Raw genomic sequence first — 21,368 nt, forward strand, 5'->3', positions numbered from 1 at the left:
TGTGATACTTGTTATGAATATTGTCCATCTGCTCCTGAATTGGGTAGGCCACAGATAACTGACCTGGCATTATATCAGAAGATGTTGATTTTTTAAGTTTGAATGGAACTCTCGTGTGGTCTACTTTTTTACCGCCTCAGTCTAGCAAATGGAGCGATTTGGAAAGAATGTACAGGCCTTTAAGAGGCAGGAATGGAGCAACAAACTGACTTTATATAGCTGCATAGCAGTGCTTGTTTGGTTGTAGGATTAGGGCTTTGGTAATCTCTGAGCCATAACCAGTGTTTTTTCTTGTACTCTGAATTTGGCAGGTGATCCGATAGCCATGTACAGCCTGTTTGTGACCCCCCGTCGTCTAGTGCCAAGTCGCTCCTTTCACCACAGTTCACCATGGGACAGCTATGCATCTGAAGACTCTGAATATTCCCCACCTGCTCCAGAACCATCCGTCCAGGGGGACCTGCGGATCATTAAAATAATGTAGGTATTGTTGATGTGTGTTGCATGGCTGTACAACAAAGTCATATTGTGGTTTCCGTATAGTAGACCCCAGCTTTTGAGTCTTGGAGCTAGCTTCCTTTGGTGGTGGAGCTCATATTAAGGTTGGCATGCCTGCAGAGTACTCATTTTCTCAGCTGAGCTATTCATGTTTTCTGTGGCCCTGATTTCCTGAATAAAAATCCTTTTTCTCCTTTGCACATTCCCCTGCTTGCTGATTCAGAGACTGTGGAGGGGAAACAATGTATTGCCAGTTCAACAAGCAAGGGACCCTGCTGGCTGTCGGACTTATCAATGGTGTCATCAAGGTAAAAAATGCTCATGTACTCGATGTTGTCTTTTCCCGATATGGTCTCATCGACTTTGCAGTAGTCCTTTCATGCCTTCTTTCTTATTCTTGCTTAGGTATACTTGGTGAGCGAGGGATCATGCGTGCATATGCTGAGTGACAGTGAAGCTATGGATGCATCACTGCCTGTCACAAGCTTGCGCTTCTACCCACAGAGCTCTACTTCCACCGGAGACCTGCTTCTGGCCACATGTAAGACAGACATTAAGCGAGAGCACAAAGTCACTAGGCATGAAGGAATAAAAGGGCACAGATTCAGCCTTGTCCACCGGAGGGAAGAGCGAAGAAAACTAGAGGATATATAACACACTACTTAGAGGCAGACACTTATCTAGCCTGGTTCCACATAAGGGAAGAGTGATGAAAATTGGAAGGCACACTGCAAAAATATTTTTTTTAATTTTTTTTTTTTTATAATTTTTTTAAATTTTTTATTTTTTTATTTTTTAAAATCGTTATTCAGCATAGGATAACAGTACACAGCGTAATGCCTACAACCACAAGTGGCCGGCAGCGTGTCATAAAAATGAAAGGCAGTGGTGTACACAGCGGTTCGCCTACAACCCAGTAAGGGCCGGCCGCGTTACAGTGATCGCAGATATGTACTATGATGGCCCAAATGGAACTGCAGCATCAACAACTGAACAAAACAACCGAAATAAACCCCGTCGCACCAGCCTCACAGTGAGAGTACGCAAAAAGGAAAGCCAACACTTCGCAGCGCCTCATTAAGTGTTCAGAGTGCTAAAGCCCAGACTCCGCTGTGGGGGGAAGGGGGGGGGGGCTAGGATCGCCCGGCAGCTGCGGGTTTGACAGCAAGTAGGCCTTCAAGGGCCCCCATATGTCCCGGGGCCGGGATGCCGATGGCAGGAGATCAGAGTATAGGGCAAGTTGGTCCTGCCAAAGAATCAGTGTCTTCAACCAATCTTTGAATTTTGGCGCCCTCCCTCTACCCCACCTGCAGGCCACCCTCCATTTGGCAAGAAGGAAACAGATAGAGGCAAACCTCCTATGAGCCACAGGGAGCTTCTCAGTGTAACCCAGTACGCCCAGCAGTGGAGACAGCGGCAGCGGGTCCCCCAGCATCTTCCCAACAGCATCAAATACCTGAACCCAATAATCCTGAAGGGCCGGACAGCTCCAGGCCAAGTGCAGCACGTCAGCCTCGTCTGCGCGGCACCTGTCGCACCTGGCATCGGCCCGCAGCCCAAACCGCTTCAAACGAGCAGGCGTAATCTCTGCACGTATTTAAAGTGCGTAATGCGCAGCCTGCTACTAGCAGACACCCTCTCTATCTGCGCACAGCAATAGTGCCACTCTTGGTCCGAGATGTCCTGTCCCAAGTCCTGAGTTCAACGGGCTCTGGCAGTGTCCTGTAGCTCGCCAACCTCAGCGTACAGTGATTTATAGAGCATGGAAACCAAGTGGGACGCAGTCTGCGCCCCCATGAGTGTATGGATCTAGGGGAGCACCTGTGGTTCCTGCGGGTACTCCGGGGTGCAGGCACTCATTCCCTCCCGCAAGCGCGCATATAAAAACGTTTCCATAGTGTCAGGGGGAGGCTCCTGACAGAGCTGCTGAAGGGTGACGAATGTGCCGTTAGGGTAGATGTCTCCCCACGTGCTGATCCCCCGCCTCCTCTGAAATTTGTGGAAGATGCCCTCACGGAGAAGGGACAGCTGGGGGTGATACACCAGTGGCATCCGGGGGGAGTAGATAATCGGGGCCCGCAGTTTGCGCGCTATCCACTCCCAAGCTCGCACCGTACAGTCTATGGTTGTGGGGTCCCGAACGCGCGTCGAGATGCGCTGCATGAGCGCACCCTCCAGCGGGACAGGGTCAGCCAGCCAGTGCTCCACAGCCATGTGGGCCGTGTATTTCGGCCCCCTAACCCAGTAATGCGCATAGTGCGCCTGGGCGCACATATAATACAATTCAAAGTTAGGCAGTTCGAGGCCCCCGGCCGCATACGGACTGGCCAGCGTGTCCCATTTTATCCTCGGCTGTCTGCCGCCCCATACGAGGCAGAAGCGCCGTCTGTAGCGCGGAAAAGAAGGGCCGGCCCGGGAAGTAAGGTATGTTCAGAAAGTAGTAGAGGAACTTAGGTAATACCACCATCTTCACCAGCGAGATCCTGTCTGCGATGGAGAGGGGCATGGCTATCCATCGAGTAATCGTGTCAGAGAGCGTGTCCATGGCACGCCCGTAGTTATCACGAATCACTTCCTCCCGGTCCAGAGCAACATTCACCCCAAGGTAGCGGACAGTGTCAGGGCACCATTCCAGCGGAAAGTCCAGCACAAAGGGAACAACCGCCGGAGTAAGCGGGAGTATTTGAGACTTCGCCCAGTTGATCTGTATGCCAGACATCCCACCAAAGCGAACGAACTCCCGCAACAGCGGGTTCAGGTTGTGTTGGGGGTCCTTGACATAGAGAGTGACGTCGTCCGCATAGAGCGAGATCAAAATGGGGCGTAGCAGGCACCGCAATGCCTTTTCCCGATGGTATTGACGCACCTTCGCCGCCAGCGGCTCCATCACCAGGGCGAACAACAGGGGCGACAGCGGGCAGCCCTGTCTCGTGCCGCGCCACAGCAGGAAGGGTCTCGAGACAAGACCGTTGATTTGTACCCTGGCCGCCGGGGCAGCGTAGATCAGTTGGATCCAAGTCGAGAAACCCACCGGGAATCCCATATTGCGCAGGACGGCGTGCAAGTATGCCCACTCTACGGAGTCAAACGCCTTGGTGGCGTCCAAGACACAGCCGCCAAGGGCAGCCGCGGGTCCACCTGCTGTATGATCGAAAAAAGGGTGCGAAGGCTGTGGGAAGTGGACCTCCCGGGAATAAATCCTGTTTGGTCTGGTAAAACCAGCTTATCCATCAGGAGGTTCAGTCTGTTGGCCAGCATCTTGGTAAGTATTTTGCTGTCTACATTTATGAGGGACAAGGGCCGGTATGAGTCACACCTATAAGGCTGCTTGCCCGGCTTAAGGATTGATATATTTAGGGCTTCTCTCATCGTGGGGGGCAGCTCTTGCAGCTCCAAAGCCTCCTCGTAAACCGCCTGTAAGACGGGACCAAGCAGATCAAAATATTGCTTATAAAAGTCGCTCGGGAGGCCATCGGGCTCGGGCGCCGTCAAGGATCTTAACTGGAAGACCGCCTCCCGCAGTTCATCCATGGTGAACGGCGCACAGAGGAATTCTCTCTGGTTGTCAGCTAAATACCCCAGGGTAATGTCACCAAAAAAGAGCGGGAGGTCCGCTTCGTTGGTGCCTCTAGAGTGATAGAGGTCCGCATAGAAGTCGGTAAAGGTCTGTAGAATCAGGGCCCCATCTTTGTGATTGTTGCCTTCCCTATCCTCTACCTCCAGTATGTGGTTGGCATGTCTAGGTAGTCGGATGTCCTGCGCTAAGGCCTTACCGGGCCTGCCACCTTCTCCGTATCGCCGCGCCTGAGCGTACTTCCCCCTAAACTTCACCTCCCTGTCCGCTGTATCAGCGTACTCTGTAATCAGTTCCCTCAGTTGGGCTCTCCCCTCACCCTCGCCCTGTCGCCAGATGCCTGCCTCCAACCTCTTAATGTCTGCCTCCAGACGGCGGAGCCTCCTCCGAATGTCCCTCAGAACCCCAAAACTCTTGGCTATACAGACGCCACGTATGGTCACCTTGAATGCTTCCCAAAGCATGCTCGCGCGCTGCACTGAACCCTTGTTCCTGTCAAAGAAATCGGTTATAGCGTCCCCCAGTTCCGTCTTGAATAACTCGTCCAGTAGTGCCTCCGGCGCTAATCGCCAACTTCTGGAGCCTGCCTGCGAGCCCGGGATGGTCAGAGTGAGGCATATCGGAGAATGGTCAGACAGCGTGCGGGCCAAATGATCGACCGCCCGAACCCAGGTGCAGACCCCCCTGGACCCCAGCCAGTAATCCAGTCTCGACCATGAGGCATTTATGGTTGAGTGGAAGGTACCCTCCCGTATGTCTGCGTGCCTGTGTCTCCATAAATCCACTAGACCCTCGCCCTCTATCAGACCCCGCAGTGCCCCCTGGCTGCGCGTGTAATGATGGGGCATGTGTGCAGACCGGTCATTGGCAGGCTCACTAACCGTGTTAAAATCCCCGGCCCAGAGGACGTGTGTGGCTCCCACCTCCAATATCTTCCCCCACAGGGCGTTCAGGACGTCAGGACTGTCAGTGTTGAGGCCATAATAGCTAACAATGATCACTGAGTGTGTTCCCAGGGTGCCCCACATCATGCAGTATCTGCCCTCGCCGTCGCTTCGCATACCACCATACCGAAAGGGCGTCCCCCGCCTAATCAGGATGGCCGTGCCTCGTGCGTATGTGGAATAGGCCGAAAACGCCCTATGGGCGGCCCACCTGTTCCCAAAGGCTGGGGGGCTGCGGGGATCAGTATGAGTTTCCTGGAGGGCAGCTATACTAATGTCATGTCTATCAAGATAGGCGAGAATCTGTCTTTTTTTCCTGGGATCGCGCATCCCCCGCACATTCCATGACAAAAGCTTGATCACGTCTCTACGAGACCCCTCCATAAGGCAGAAACAACTGTAAAGGTGCATGTCCCCTCAGACTGTGACCATGGCGAAGCGTCCCCTCGGCCCCAGTGATAAAAGACGGGCGTGGCTTCAGCAGTATAGCGCATCGTGGACCCATAGGCACTGCAGGGCTCTGTGTACAGCAGCATACTCTCAATTCCCCGTGAGGCCTTTCCTGCGGGGTCCCCCCTCCCCTCCCTCCCACAACAGCGCCACAATCGCGCCGGAATCCCCGGACCCTCCCCCCTCCCTAGTGAAACAAAACATATGGGAAACTTGAAACAGTCCAAGTTTAGAGCTCCCGTTACTCTATGATACGTAGATGCAGGGGACCGCCCTTAGGGGGGCGCTGGCGTGCCTCTCAAACCCTCGCGTCCCGCCGAGCCGCGGAACTACCTAGGCCTCCCCTTTGGATCTGAGGTGGCGGAGACCCAGGGTAGAGGGTGCCCAACCTAAAGAGAATAGACCCCTGCAAGCTCATCCCCAGAGCGCCCGCCAGGCTGGGCCGCGGATCCATAAACAGCATAAGCCACCCCCTAGCGAGGCAGCAACCAGACCACACACACACCCCACAGTTCAAAACCAGGCATAGTCACTTATCTGGCAGTGGCAGTGGCAGCACCGGCCCAGGAGCATTTCCTCCCCGCCGCAGGCACGATATGCAGCAGAAGCATCCTCCGCTCCCGGATTCAGTCAGGCCCAGCAAAGCCAGCCCAAGGGGCCGACTCCTCTCCGCGTCGTAGCAGTGCGTCATCAGCTCTCCCCAAGGCAGCCGCAGCCGCCCACAACAGAGGACAGCAATCGTCAGTGATCTCCCGAGGGAGACAGCGGTCTTGAGCGGGTTCCCTTGCTGGAATGGGCGGGGGAGGCCCGGCGGAGAGACCCCAGGAACTCCTCCGCCTGCTGCGGAGTTGTGCAAAGTATCGTGCGGTCGCGGTGTTTGATCCGTAGCTTCGCCGGGTAGAGCAGGGCGTATTCAATGTTTTCCTTACGCAACTTTTGCTTCACGTGGATGTATTTCCGCCTCGCCTCTTGCACCGCCATGGTGAAGTCAGGGTAGATGGAGAACGAGTTGCCCTCGTACTGCAAGTCCGGGATGTCTCACGCCTTCCGTAAGGCCGCGTCGCGGTCGCGATAATTAAGCAGTCTGGCAATGATGGGTCGCGGCGGTGCACCTACCGGAGGCCGTGGACCCAATGATCTGTGCGCACGTTCTACTATTAGGTGCACCGAAAAGGAGGATGCCCCCAGGGTGGAAGTCAGAAGCCGCTCAACGTAGTCCTCCATGCGTCCCGTAGCCGTGGTCTCCGGAATACCTATCAGGCGGATGTTATTCCGTCGACTGCGCGCCTCCAAGTCCTCGTTTTTGGCAGCAATCACTTTAAGCAGCCTGTCCATTTGCGACATCTGTGTGGCCATCGCGGCAGAGGTATCTTCAGTGGCCGAGATGCGTTTCTCGGCCTCCTTGAGCTGCTCCTCATGTTTATCCACTTTCAGCACCAAGAAATCGAGCCGGGTGTTCATAGTGTCCATTTTCCCGGAGAGGGCGTTAAGGCTCTGCTGCATCGCTATGAGCATAGTTTTCAGTTCCTCACTGGGGTTGGCCGCAATCGGAGCAACCTGTGACGGGCCAGGCTCACCCGCGTCGTCGGTGGCGGAGCGAGTGGTCGCCTTCTTTTGCTCGAAGGGCAGTTTAGACTGCCGCGCATCTGTCTTCCCCATAGCGCAGCTCCAACGGGTATCCTCCAAGCACTGGTTGCCTCCAATCACCACCTAGCAGAATGGCACCCCCCGAGCACCAGGCGCGCACAAGCAGTGGTACTCTTGGCCTCCAGCGTCTCCAGCAGCCCCCTATCCGTATAACCAGGGCAGGCCGCAAGGCAAAGACTCCCCGGGCCCGTATGGCGCAGGGCAGGCGTTTGGCTCAGCAAATCGACTAGCGTAGACAGGCCAGGCACATCCCGTGGTCATCTGGAGCGCTCTGGGCAGGCCCTCAGTCAGACAGCGCAGCCTACTTGCGATGTGGACAACGGCCGCGGGCGGCCTCGCTGCACTCCACCATGTCGTCCAAGTTGACTCAGTCCAGCGCTCAGCCCGCCATCCGGACAAAGAAGCACCGCGCCGTTCCTCGTCCGCTCATGCCTCCAGGCCGCGGCAGTTGATCATCTCTCTGGGTCACCCCCACCGGCGGCGCTCCTGCGAGCTCTCACCCCGCAGGCGTGTCAACGCCGATCCGGTCAAGGCTCTCCAGGTGTCACCTCAATGGGGAACGGGAATTCCCAGGCCTCGAAGCGGCCCCCGCCGCCCTCTCTGCTCACGACAGGGGGCCGTCCGAGCCAGCATGCGTCCGCAGCTCCCCACAGCATCCAGGCGGGAAGGGATGTTGTCGCTCTCGCTCCGCCTCCACTCCAAACGGCCAGCAGAGCTCTGGGCCCAGCACCACGTGGGCGACCCGGGGCTCGCGTAGCCACAACAGCCGCGGCGCGGCTTCAGCAGGAAGGGCCGCTCCGCCCCTCAGCCCCCGCCGGCGTGATAACTCCGAGGGGGTGCAGTGATCGGCGCGAAACTCGCGTCGAGTGATCAGCCCAGCATCCGTGAACTATACGCGGGCTCACAGGCGAAGAGCGAGGGGTCCATAAGCATATAAATGATGAGCAGTCAGGTCGGGCAGCCGGAGCCTCACAACAGCGCGGCCATCTTGGTCCGGCGCCACCTAGCGCCCCCTTATTTTATTTATTTAAGTAATTTGTAGAGCGCACAAAAACCCTTGGGTGTCTTGGCGCTGAGGACTGTGAAGATGATCTTGTCGGGGTGTGGTGCTTATTGGTTGAAAAGCCAGGTTTTTATCAGTTTCCTGAAAGCAGGAAGGGTTGGACAGACTTTAATATGCTGAGGGAGTGTGTTCCATAATTTGGCAGTGGTGACGTTGAAGCGTTTGTCACCCCAGGTAACTTTTTTTGTGCTTGGGACCCTTAGGAGGTTGGCCGATGCAGAGCGTAAGATTCTGTTAGGTGTATAGACACAGAAGGCCTTCTTCAAGAAGCAAGGTCCGGTATTGTGAATAGCCTTGAAGGCGATGCAGAGAGCTTTAAATTTAATTCGGCTTGATATGGGTAGCCAGTGAAGATTTTGCACTACCGATGAGCTAGATTGATACTTGGGGGTGCCTGTTATTAATCTAGCGGCTGCATTCTGCACCATCTGCAGTTTGTTGGTGATCTTTTTCTTAGCGTTGATGAGCAGGCCGTTGCAGTAGTCGATTTTAGACATTACTAGGGTGCTGACCAGGGTTTTCCTGCATTTGATGGGAGAAAGGGTAGGAGCTTCTTGATCATTCTGAACGTGTAGAAGGAAGAGGAGATAATAGTATTAGCGTGAGAAGAGAAAGTCAGTTTATCGTCAAAGATGACCCCTAGGTTTCTTACTTTCGATACCGGGGGGTCCCAGTTCGGTTGGCCACCAGGTAGGGGACCATGCCGGTTGTAAATTGCCAAAAATGAAAACCTCAGTTTTGTCGGAGTTTAGCTTTAAGCAATTGCTAGCCATCCAGGAGCTAATGGCCAGCATTCCGTCTTGGAAGCTAGCTGCGATTGCTCCTCCATCCTTGTTGATAGCGAGCACCAACTGTGTGTCGTCAGCGTAAGAAGTAAGTCCCATCCCTTGGGCCTTGATGATCTTGGCTAGGTCCGACACGTAGATGTTAAACAGTGTCGGACTCAAGGATGATCCTTGTGGCACACCACACGGGAGGGTGAATGGAGTGGACTTGTAGCCAAAACCTATGTGCTGCAGATTCGGAACTGAATGATAGCCGGCCATTCTGTCAAACTGTACCTTTGTTAGGAAAGATCTGGTCGTGCACACAACCCCCAGGCTGGTTTATCAAATCATTAACATGGTGATCATTACTTTTTACATTCTCTCTCTCTCTCTCTCTCTCTCTCACACACACACTTGACAATCTCACAGGATTTCTATCCAATTCCCTCTGTTAACCTTTAACTCTCTGCTATGACTAGAGGGAAGTTAAGTATGAGGGTCCAGCAAGGCGTTACCTGATTTCGGCCTCTAGTTGGGGCTTTTTTCCGCTTGTTTATTCACATTTGCATGGCAAGTTCTTCGAAGCTGTGAACCAGACATAGCTATGAAGGAGATAAAAGTAAAAACATGTGCGGAGGAGAGCAATTATCACAGGTAGTAGGTAGAAATCTGAGGCCAAATGAGAAGACTTGCTGAACAATATATGGTTAAGATTGTAAACATATTACAGTAGGCTCAATAATGGATATTTATTTATTCGGTTGTTTTGTCTAGCACTTGCTGGGTAGAGTTAGAAATGGGATTTCTGGTTGGCTAAGGCTTGCGCCAAAGTCAGGCAGAAACCACCACTCTAGTCAGGGCAAGAAAGTTACACGCCAAAGATAACCCCTGCTCACCCCCTTGGTAGCTTGGCACGAGCAGTCAGGCTTATCTCTGAGGCAATGTGTAAAGCGTTTGCGCGCGCACCCAGCAACAACACCCAAGGCCCACCACATAGGAAACTCCACACAAGGTTATATAAAAATAGCCTTTGTATTATACCAAAACACATTAGATAAAAACACACACTTTACAATGCGCCAACAGGCACGGGCAGAATTTACAAGGGATTATATGTACAGGGGACAGGGCCACATGGACCACTGTCAGGAATTAGCACTTTTAGAACTTAGCACAAATCACCAATAGTAAATGTAGAACATAACACAAAGTAACTGTAGAGCACAACCAGTAACTACTGGCGCAATAATGACCTCAGCGTCATCACACTAGCATCAGGTATAAAACCTATCCTGCATCCATCACAGGGGCATAAATCACATTATGCAATTCTCATTAGTCTAACGCATTAGACCTAACCACCTAAGTATAACTATACTAGGGGCGCACATCGCACAGGGAAGTACAATCTCCCTAACATCCACCTAAACAGGTAAAACAACCTCCTAGGCAGAACTAACCACATTTAGAGGTACAAGACACAGGGTGCGCCAAACATACTATACACAGTACATTTCCTAGCACCATAATCACATCAGAGTCCAGGTTGCGCCAGAACCTAAACGTAGCAGCTGCCCACTACTTGCTGGGCAGCTGGGGACAAGCACAGGGCCTAAACGCTCCAGCTGGCACTAAGTGCTGCGCAGCTGTGGTAGGCAAATAAGGCATGGGCTCTTAATGGCCCTTCAAATGATGTCACAGACGTTGGAGCCACCTAGGCTCTAGAACGACATGTCCCTCTAGCGTTGGAGCCACCTAGGCTCAAAGAACAACTGGCACCCGTGCTGGAGCCACTCGGGGCTCTGACTAACAATATTGGCCGGCGTTGGAGTCCCCTATGGACTCTAAATGAAGAATGCCCGCCTTGTTGGAGCCATCTGGCTCTAGAAACAATCGTGCCCACAACTACAGTGGCCCGCTACGGCGGCACAACTGGCAACACTGGCCCCCTCTGGGGCTCTAAGCATACTGATGCCCAGGTCGTTGGAGCGGCCCGCTGCACACACGGGGCCGCTCTGACTCGGTGCCTCGCACCAACACCAAGCCTGCTCCCTTGGGGGAGCGCGAGCACTGTGCAGCCCTGTCCCCTGCCCAGCCCTTACTCACCGGGCTCCGGCGCAGGGGACTCCTCTTCTTGTGGGCGGCAGCACTTCTCCGGCGGCGCGGGGCTTCCCTCGCAGACGGGAGCCTCGCGCTGCTCTCCTACTTCACCCGGGCTTCCTCTCCTGGAAGTGGCGGCACTTCCCCTTCCGTCCCGCGGCCCCGCCCACAACCAGGCGGGCCGCGGGCTGGGTGATGATTTTTAAATGCAGCTCGGGCCGCGGCGGTGATTTTCTTCTGTAAGAGGGGCAGGCTCCCTCCAAATTCAAGATACAAGGCGGGGTGGCACCCGCCGGACACGGCCAATCGCCGGGTGGGCTTCCGCTAGGAGCACAATCGGTGGGTGGGCACCCGCAATTTAGAAACAAGATGAAGCGGGGTGGGCTCCCGCTCGACAAGGCAAATGCGGGGGAATCCCTACGCTGGGGATTCCCTCCCTCTAAGGTGACGTGCAGCCCAGTGCTGCGACGATCCAGCGCTCCTCAAAGAAATAAAGCACCATAGCGCTCCCAGGGCGCAAAAACGGCTGCATGAAGTCTCTGTAAAGTCCTGGAGGCACAAAGAAATGGAGCAAAAAGCTCCCAGCAAAGAGGTCTTTAGAAAGTAAGGGGCAATGGCAAAGAATGGTCCCAGAAGTCCTCCAGCGTCCAGGGCATCCAGGGGCTGGGCAGGGCCCAGGGAGGCAAGCCTTCCCCTGGGCCCCAGCAGCAGCACGCCCCTGGCAGATTCAAGTACAGAACGAGAACCTTTTCATGGGGTCACAGCCCCTCTTTTATACACCAAATCCCTTTGTCTCAAGGGTGCAGGGAAGGGGCGAACCAGATACAACTGGTTCCTGAGCACTTTGTTTTGCTCAGCCCCTCTCCCTATTCACAGCACAGGCCAGGGTCATCAGTCGCACCACAGGGGGCGGAGCCAGCATTGTGTGGGGAAAGCCCAGCCCTATTCAGGACCCAGGTGTACTCCTCCCACCCATCTAGCTGCTGATCTCCCTATTCACCACTGGGTGACTCCTCCTGACTCTAGGGATTCCCAAGCCCGTCACCTGACCTCAGCCAGCCAATCACCAGACAAGGCACTCATTTCACACTGCACACAGAAGTGCCTACTTCTAGAAGTGGCACTTCCACACTAGATACATGCACGCTGCACACATCATCGCGCAGCATTTAATCACACGAGTCCGCACATACCAGACTCGACCCTGCACACCCCACGCATCAGGAACTACCAGGGACACATACATTCCCCATGCATTCCTATGGGAGGGCAGGCCTATCTCACCACATGCACTCAGAGGGCGCACACACTTTACTCTGGGACACAGGGAAAGTGCGCAGAAACCAAAAATCACTACCACCAGGTCACCAATATAAGCAAAAAGTTCAGGGGTGAACCTGCCAGAAGGGCCAAGTCCAACACAACCCCCTTCCAGCCAAAACGCAGGGCAGACCAATCACCACCGTGATGGTCTTCCCTGCTTGGGGCGATAGAACACGGACGTAGGCCCGCACTGCAGGGACACTCTCCGGTTCTACGCCATTCTCAATCAACATGGTTCCATCTGAAAAAAAACAACTGGAAAAAACTCAGGCCCAACTAGGCTACCCCACTGGTACTACCTAGTTGTCCATGGCCAGGACCAGGCCCTAGGCCACCCAGATACCACTGGTCCTTGCCAAACCCAGAGTGGGGGGTAGTAAACCCTGGCATACAATCCATTCTCCACTCTCCCTCTCAGTGTAGTTCCCAACTACCACTGATCCTTCAACCTAGGGTCCGCACCCTCAGGCTGACCAGAGGTCACGGGCAAGAATGCCCCACCCTACCTCTACTTCTGGGGTTCCGCACCCTCCCAGGGAAGCACCCACCAGAGCACAACTCTCCCACCAGTTCAGGACCTCTCTCCACCAACTGGTCTACCACCTGGGATCCAAGTTCGCCGGCTGCACCGGGGTCAGAGGCGAGGCCGCCCTCCCTCTGCACCCCCTTCCAGAGTTCCGCACCCTCCCAACTGGAGTGGTACCCCTAGAAGGCAAACCGGCCAGTACACTGACTACAGTCATCCTTACGTCCAGATCCGGAAACACCGGCTACTGGCTCCCCAACCGAGGGACGTACCCTTTGGTCAGATACCTGGCGGACCAGGACTTCCTAAGGGTGACACATACCTAGCGTGTCGTGTGACAGTCTGCCTGGCACAGAGCTCACGACCTCCTGTCCCTCTGACAGTGCGTGAAGATGCCCCAGCAACCTGGCGCAGAGCTCACGACCTCCTGTCCCTCTGACAGTGCGTGAAGATGCCCCAGGACAGGAGTGGCGTCACCATGGTCACTCATTGGTGGCTCAGCCCATCTGGCCGGCCCCTGACCCACTGGTTCCCACTGGGGACCTCTCACCCCTCACAACTGTACCCCACCTGCTTTCAGGGGGGTATCACCTCACAATTGCCCGGAGAACCAGGACTTCCTGGGAGTACATATACCCTCCCGAGGGTGACACATACCTAGCGTGTCGTGTGACAGTCTGCCTGGCGCAGAGCTCACGACCTCCTATCCCTCTGACAGTGCGTGAAGATGCCCCAGGACAGAAGTGGCGACACCACGGTCACTCAGTGGCGACTCAGCCCTCCTGGCTGGTCCCTGACCTACTGGTTCCCACTGGGGAATCCCTCCCCCTCTCACCCCTCACTCTGGACTTCCGCACCCTCCCAACTGGAGCGGTACCGCCAGACACCAGGACTACTGGAGCTCTGATTACAGACACTCCACGTCCTCTAGACACTGGGAGATCCTCCTCAAATGACCTATTGGTACAGCCTAGGCCCCCGACCTGATGTTCCCTAAAGAAACCATCCAGGCCCTGAGACTGGGTTTCGGGCACCTGGAGACATGCAGTCCCACCCACTCCTTCTCCGCAGAGACAGGCCGTGAGCCCCTACACCGAGACCTAGCTGGGCTACTCTGAACCTCTTCCACCACGCTGGACTGGAAGACACCTCAGCCACTCCTATTGGAATCACTCCCCAATGCAAGCTCCCTATCCCAGAGAACTCACACCCAATCAACCAGCAAGCTCCTTATCTCAGAGAACTCACACCATTCATCCACACACACACACCCCAGACTAGTAAGACAGTTTCTACCGCCCCTGATTTCTCAACCTGACCACCACGTGACACAGGTACTATTACTCTGGGAACTGGGAATGGGACGTTCACATTCATCCAGCGCATTACACATTCATCCTCAAACCCCTCCCAAGACTGGTAAGACAGTTTCTACCGCCCCTGATTTCTCAACCTGACCACCACGTGACACAGGTACCATTACCCCGGGAACTGGGAACGGGAATACATGCACTGGACACACATCTGCTGCCACCACTGGATCCCACCCTTACTGGAGAATCCAGAAACACATTTCCACAGAAATGACACTTAAAAACAAACTGAGAACAATAATCCCTATACCATGTGATTATCTAAATGCAGAGTTTTGTGGTGCAGCCAGCTGCTGCTGCGGTACAGCGCAAACGCAAGTCCAAATCCCACCGCTGATCACCAATGTTACAAATGGGATTTCTGGTTGGCTAAGGCTTGCGCCAAAGTCAGGCAGAAACCACCACTCTAGTCAGGGCAAGGAAGTTACACGCCAAAGATAACCCCTGCTCACCCCCTTGGTAGCTTGGCACGAGCAGTCAGGCTTATCTCTGAGGCAATGTGTAAAGCGTTTGCGCGCGCACCCAGCAACAACACCCAAGGCCCACCACATAGGAAACTCCACACAAGGTTATATAAAAATAGCCTTTGTATTATACCAAAACACATTAGATAAAAACACACACTTTACAATGTGCCAACAGGCACGGGCAGAATTTACAAGGGATTATATGTACAGGGGACAGGGCCACATGGACCACTGTTAGGAATTAGCACTTTTAGAACTTAGCGCAAATCACCAATAGTAAATGTAGAACATAACACAAAGTAACTGTAGAGCACAACCAGTAACTACTGGCGCAATAATGACCTCAGCGTCATCACACTAGCATCAGGTATAAAACCTATCCTGCATCCATCACAGGGGCACAAATCACATTATGCAATTCTCATTAGTCTAACGCATTAGACCTAACCACCTAAGTATAACTATACTAGGGGCGCACATCGCACAGGGAAGTACAATCTCCCTAACATCCACCTAAACAGGTAAAACAACCTCCTAGGCAGAACTAACCACATTTAGAGGTACAAGACACAGGGTGCGCCAAACATACTATACACAGTACATTTCCTAGCACCATAATCACATCAAAGTCCAGGTTGCGCCAGAACCTAAACGTAGCAGCTGCCCACTACTTGCTGGGCAGCTGGGGACAAGCACAGGGCTAAACGCTGCAGCTGGCACTAAGTGCTGCGCAGCTGTGGTAGGCAAATAAGGCATGGGCTCTTAATGGCCCTTCAAATGATGTCACAGACGTTGGAGCCACCTAGGCTCTAGAACGACATGTCCCCCTAGCGTTGGAGCCACCTAGGCTCAAAGAACAACTGGCACCCGTGCTGGAGCCACTCAGGGCTCTGACTAACAATATTGGCCGGCGTTGGAGTCCCCCTATGGACTCTAAATGAAGAATGCCCGCCTCGTTGGAGCCATCTGGCTCTAGAAACAATCGTGCCCACAACTACAGTGGCCCGCTACGGCGGCGCCACTGGCAACACTGGCCCCCTCTGGGGCTCTAAGCATACTGATGCCCAGGTCGTTGGAGCGGCCCGCTGCACACACGGGGCCGCTCTGACTCGGTGCCTCGCACCAACACCAAGCCTGCTCCCTTGGGGGAGCGCGAGCACTGTGCAGCCCTGTCCCCTGCCCAGCCCTTACTCACCGGGCTCCGGAGCAGGGGACTCCTCTTCTTGTGGGCGGCAGCACTTCTCTGGCGGCGCGGGGCTTCCCTCGCAGACGGGAGCTTCACGCTGCTCTCCTACTTCACCCGGGCTTCCTCTCCCAGAAGTGGCGGCACTTCCCCTTCCGTCCCGCGGCCCCGCCCACAACCAGGCGGGCCGCGGGCTGGGTGATGATTTTTAAATGCAGCTCGGGCCGCGGTGGTGATTTTCTTCTGTAAGAGGGGTAGACTCCCTCCAAATTCAAGATACAAGGCGGGGTGGCACCCGCCGGACACGGCCAATCGCGGGGTGGGCTCCCGCCGCACATAGCAGATCGCGGGGTGGGCACCCGCAATTCCCAAATAAAGATGAAGCGGGGTGGGCTCCCGCTAGGAGCACAATCGCGGGGTGGGCACCCGCAATTTAGAAACAAGATGAAGCGGGGTGTGCTCCCGCTCGACAAGGCAAATGCGGGGGAATCCCTACGCTGGGGATTCCCTCCCTCTAAGGTGACGTGCAGCCCAGTGCTGCGACGATCCAGCGCTCCTCAAAGAAATAAAGCACCATAGCGCTCCCAGGGCGCAAAAACGGCTGCATGAAGTCTCTGTAAAGTCCTGGAGGCACAAAGAAATGGAGCAAAAAGCTCCCAGCAAAGAGGTCTTTAGAAAGTAAGGGGCAATGGCAAAGAATGGTCCCAGAAGTCCTCCAGCGTCCAGGGCATCCAGGGGCTGGGCAGGGCCCAGGGAGGCAAGCCTTCCCCTGGGCCCCAGCAGCAGCACGCCCCTGGCAGATTCAAGTACAGAACGAGAACCTTTTCATGGGGTCACAGCCCCTCTTTTATACACCAAATCCCTTTGTCTCAAGGGTGCAGGGAAGGGGCGAACCAGATACAACTGGTTCCTGAGCACTTTGTTTTGCTCAGCCCCTCTCCCTATTCACAGCACAGGCCAGGGTCATCAGTCGCACCACAGGGGGCGGAGCCAGCATTGTGTGGGGGAAAGCCCAGCCCTATTCAGGACCCAGGTGTACTCCTCCCACCCATCTAGCTGCTGATCTCCCTATTCACCACTGGGTGACTCCTCCTGACTCTGGGGATTCCCTAGCCCGTCACCTGACCTCAGCCAGCCAATCACCAGACAAGGCACTCATTTCACACTGCACACAGAAGTGCCTACTTCTAGAAGTGGCACTTCCACACTAGATACATGCACGCCGCACACATCATCGCGCAGCATTTAATCACACGAGTCCGCACATACCAGACTCGACCCTGCACACCCCACGCATCAGGAACTACCAGGGACACATACATTCCCCATGCATTCCTATGGGAGGGCAGGCCTATCTCACCACATGCACTCAGAGGGCGCACACACTTTACTCTGGGACACAGGGAAAGTGCGCAGAAACCAAAAATCACTACCACCAGGTCACCAATATAAGCAAAAAGTTCAGGGGTGAACCTGCCAGAAGGGCCAAGTCCAACAGGTAGCTTATGGCTTCTTTGCTTCATTAATTACCTTACCCTCGTACTGTCTTAAAAAGTAGATTTCTTTGAGCACACTGGTGTCTTATTCAAAGAATCTGGAAGGGATCGGGGAAAATTATGCTTAACAGTAGCAAAATTTGAAAATGATTTTAGAATGATCTGCATCTTCTTTTTGGTAACTTGCAAAAACTGTTGCATGAGCTATCTGGAAGAGCGTTTAGCATAGTAAAGAGGAACATTCACTGATCCAGCTTGCTCCGGGTCTCATGGGAGGGAGGAGGGAGCAGTGTGGGTGGTTGAGGGTAGATGATGAGCAGAGGATTGACAAGTACAGACTTGAGCTATGTCAGTTGAAAGAGGAGAGGATCTGCAAGGGGGAAAAGTGCCATGTGGGTTTCTTTTTTGGGGGAGGGGGGCACTGAAACGGGCCTTGGTCCCGTGGGAACGGAATGAGGGCAGCTGAGAAAAAGTGTCTGGAAATGCGGTTAGGCAAAGTTTCAATCTGGGTCTTTACAGGAATAGAATGTTTAGGGGCTGGATGGTGATTACCTGGCTCTGACCCCACCTTCCTCTCTTCATCAGATGCCAGTGGCCTGGTGAAGTTCTGGCACCTCTCCACACAGACTTGCCTGCAAACCATTTCTGAAGACCGACAGATCCTCACTGGAACATTTAATCCCTCTGGGACGTGCTTCTTGACTGCAGGTTCCAGCGACGACATCTATATTTATGACACAGAAACCAAGGAGAGGATTAACACCTGCAGACCCAGGTGAGGAACATGTAGCCCAGGTGAAGATCTCAGTCATAATCTTTCAGAGGAGGAGAGAGTCCTTAATACTGTATATGGACTCCCATTGTAGCTTGGGAGCACGTTTTGCACATGAGGGCTCAACATGAATATGAAGGCTGCGCAAGGCATAGGAGAGATAAAGTACCAGACAGGTGGGCGAAAACAGCAAAGTGGCATAAGTTAAAAGAGTAATGGGAGCAAGGCTCAAAAAGGAAGCAAAAGCTCTAAAGAGTATAATCAATGAGAGAGTAAATGTTGGCACTATATGGATTAGGGTTCTGCATGACATCAGATGGAAGAGAGTTGGAAGTGAGGTAAACGTGGGATGAGTGAGAGGAGTGGGATGCATGACTGATAATCAAACAGAGAAGATGCATGGTAGATAGGACCAAGGTGCATGAAGTGTAGGGAAGGGAATGACTGATGAGTGAGGGGACAAGATACAAAAAGAATGAGAGTATGGACTGAAGTCCAACATGAACGAGATAGAAAAACAAGGTACAAGACCAAAGAGAGAGCAGTCAAGGCATACAACAAGTTATAGAAAGGTGTTAGACCCAAGATAGAGGAGAGACAGTGAGAGCGTACCAAGGTGCAAGGTGAATGAGAAAAGTTTGTGCGGTAGAACGATGGAATCCAGTAACAAAAGTGAAAAAAATAAGGCACAAAGTGGAATAGAGAGTGTATATTGCAAAAACATGCAAGAAACTCGAGTGCGTCCCTGGGCAGATGATAAAGGGGAGTGAGTGCAAAGCTGACTATGAGAAGGAACAAGTCCCAGTTTGGTGATTTTTCCTCCTTAAACAGGCTGATGTTGATCTAAAGATCCATTCGAATTACTGAAACAGGCCAAAATGTGTAAGCAGGTGTGTGCAATGTCTGGTATCGCCACACTCAGGAAACCCATTGGGATCAAATAATTAGAGTCACTGACCCAGCTAAAATTTTCTAGTAATAGGAAAAATAATTATTTTTTTATAGAAATTACTCATAAAAAGAAACACAGGAACTGTATACTCCTTGCAGAAAAATATCTGGGTCACGGAGTTAGAAACACCAGGAAGTGCATAGGGAATGAAGATGGACCTCTGGCGTGATTAATAATTGCTAGCATTAGATTTGTGCTTTCTGTGTTAGGTTTTGTACTTTCTCAGAGCACATTTATAGTGGATAATCCACAATCTAGATCTAAGCGTTATATTTCCAGTGAAGACGAAATAGTGCCTTATGTCCCTTAAGTTATTTCCACCCCAATGTCAGCTCGCCAACTGAAGGAATGCTAGTCTGTCTGCGGAAGGTTTCTTTTCCTAAATGCCTGTATACACAGAAGATATTACTCCTGTCAGGTCATTAGCTTGCACTCCATGTAAGGAATATTCTAATAATCTTCTTCGTACTGGCCCTGATTCCCTACAATTGTTATTTTCTGTTGCCTTTGTTGCGTGTTTTATCCACTACTTCAAAGTTAGTGATACATTTCCCATCCTCTAGGACATCTAGGCAGTGGCTAACATGTCTGATTTTAACTTGCCAACACACGCAAACATTGGTGTAATTCTATGTTAGTATTTTGTTTTGCACATACAAGCCAGACCAATTGGCTTGGCTAGTACTTATTTACATTGTCCAGAATGTAGTTCTATGTGGCACGTATGAAAAGTATCTGTCCCCTATAAGCCAAACTCTCTAACAATTGAGCTGTTTGCATATGCAGAATATAGACTTCCCCTTGATTTATACAAATGCACAAGGAATACATGCATATCACCTCACTGAATAAACTGTCACTCAACAGTGTCACCTGAATTTCTTGTATACAAGAGCTGTGCCAGTGCACTGATATTAGTCATTCAAATATCAGTTCTAAATACCAAAAACACGGGTATCGGCAATTCCGACTTTAATTCCTGGTTTGAGTGAGGTGCAACTGGGAAAGATCACCTCTTCAGAGGGAACACAAGAGACAGTTAGCAATGGTAATGATTGTTCCAGGCGTTGTACAATGTGAGGATATCAGAGGTAGGGTCTGGATCTCTGTATTTATGTCCCGGATCCGTGTACCTTCTGTAAAAGCCAGAATGTGCATAGATAAGTTTATATTAGTAGGATGACGTCCTTCCTTCAAATAAGAACTGGGCTTTGGAAGGTTGTAGGTTTCCAGATATTCCACCATATTGAAATGTGGATCCGCTCCTGACAAAGCAACCCTGACTGGTTCTGAAAATGTATTTTCTCAATCTGTGAGCAGAGGTCTGATGGCTGGGTGTCTTGCTTTCTCCTCTCAGATAATACAGAATTTTCCACACGGTGGCTCAACACTCGGCGAAGCAGGAGACATAACACAGCACCTTTAGAAAAGGGTTTTATTTTACAAAATGCAAAGACTCTCTTTTAGAATAAGGCTTGGGTTTTTATTTTACACAGTGCTCTCTAACAGAAAGGCTTTCCCAGATACCAAATGCAGAACATTCAAATATATGTAGAGATATATATGTAGAGAGATATATATATATATATATATATATATATATATATATATATATATATATATATGTTTATATGCAAGCAATAATATAACCGCTAAATTCATGAATAATACTGATTATTAAACAAGCAGCAAATAATATGTGATAAGACTCAAGCAAATATACTGGGACGTCCTGCAAGAGATCAGAAAGATATATATACATCAAATGATTACTTTGAATGTGCACCTCAACTCTCTCACACATCACAAATAAAACACCTCAAATGACCACAGCCACTGGAACCACGCATCACACTGGAACCAAGCATCAGAATGGCACTAGTCAAAACTCAATATTTCACCTAGTGCAAACACTGCATCTCAGCCCACTCCTGACTGGGGAAGTTAAACAACCGTAGTTGAGAGCCGCAGCAACCAGGGTTCCAAGCTCCGAAGTAGATGCGTGCGTCCACGTTCGGATTCCAAACTCCCGGTTTGTAAGTCAACAACCCTCAGCTTTATAATCACAAAACACACACTAGAAGGTTCGAGAGTTTTCCCTCCGTGCCAGGAACCCTCCTGAAACTGGCCAGCTTCCAGGCAAGCATTCCATGGCAGGAAGGAGTTCTCACGTTCCCTCGCTTATTCCAGCCTTTATCTTGACGAAGCTCACAAAAGTACATTAAACAATCTC

The 21,368-nt window shown here is 52.3% G+C and overlaps 1 protein-coding gene across 2 annotated transcripts in view; it reads left to right on the plus strand.

The window, feature by feature from the left end:
• LOC146811999 (uncharacterized) overlaps positions 1-21,368 on the plus strand; it is a 364,821-nt gene that overhangs the window by 59,344 nt on the left and 284,109 nt on the right. For both annotated transcript variants that reach the window (XM_085614549.1, XM_085614550.1), the window contains 4 exons: positions 312-480; positions 722-806; positions 904-1,039; positions 17,997-18,186. In XM_085614549.1, the coding sequence (XP_085470675.1) occupies positions 326-480; positions 722-806; positions 904-1,039; positions 17,997-18,186 (566 nt within the window). In that variant the 5' untranslated portion in view covers positions 312-325. The remainder of the gene's footprint in view (positions 1-311; positions 481-721; positions 807-903; positions 1,040-17,996; positions 18,187-21,368) is intronic.

Source organism: Triturus cristatus, chromosome 7 (assembly GCF_964204655.1).
Source record: "Triturus cristatus chromosome 7, aTriCri1.1, whole genome shotgun sequence".
NCBI lineage: Eukaryota > Metazoa > Chordata > Amphibia > Caudata > Salamandridae > Triturus > Triturus cristatus.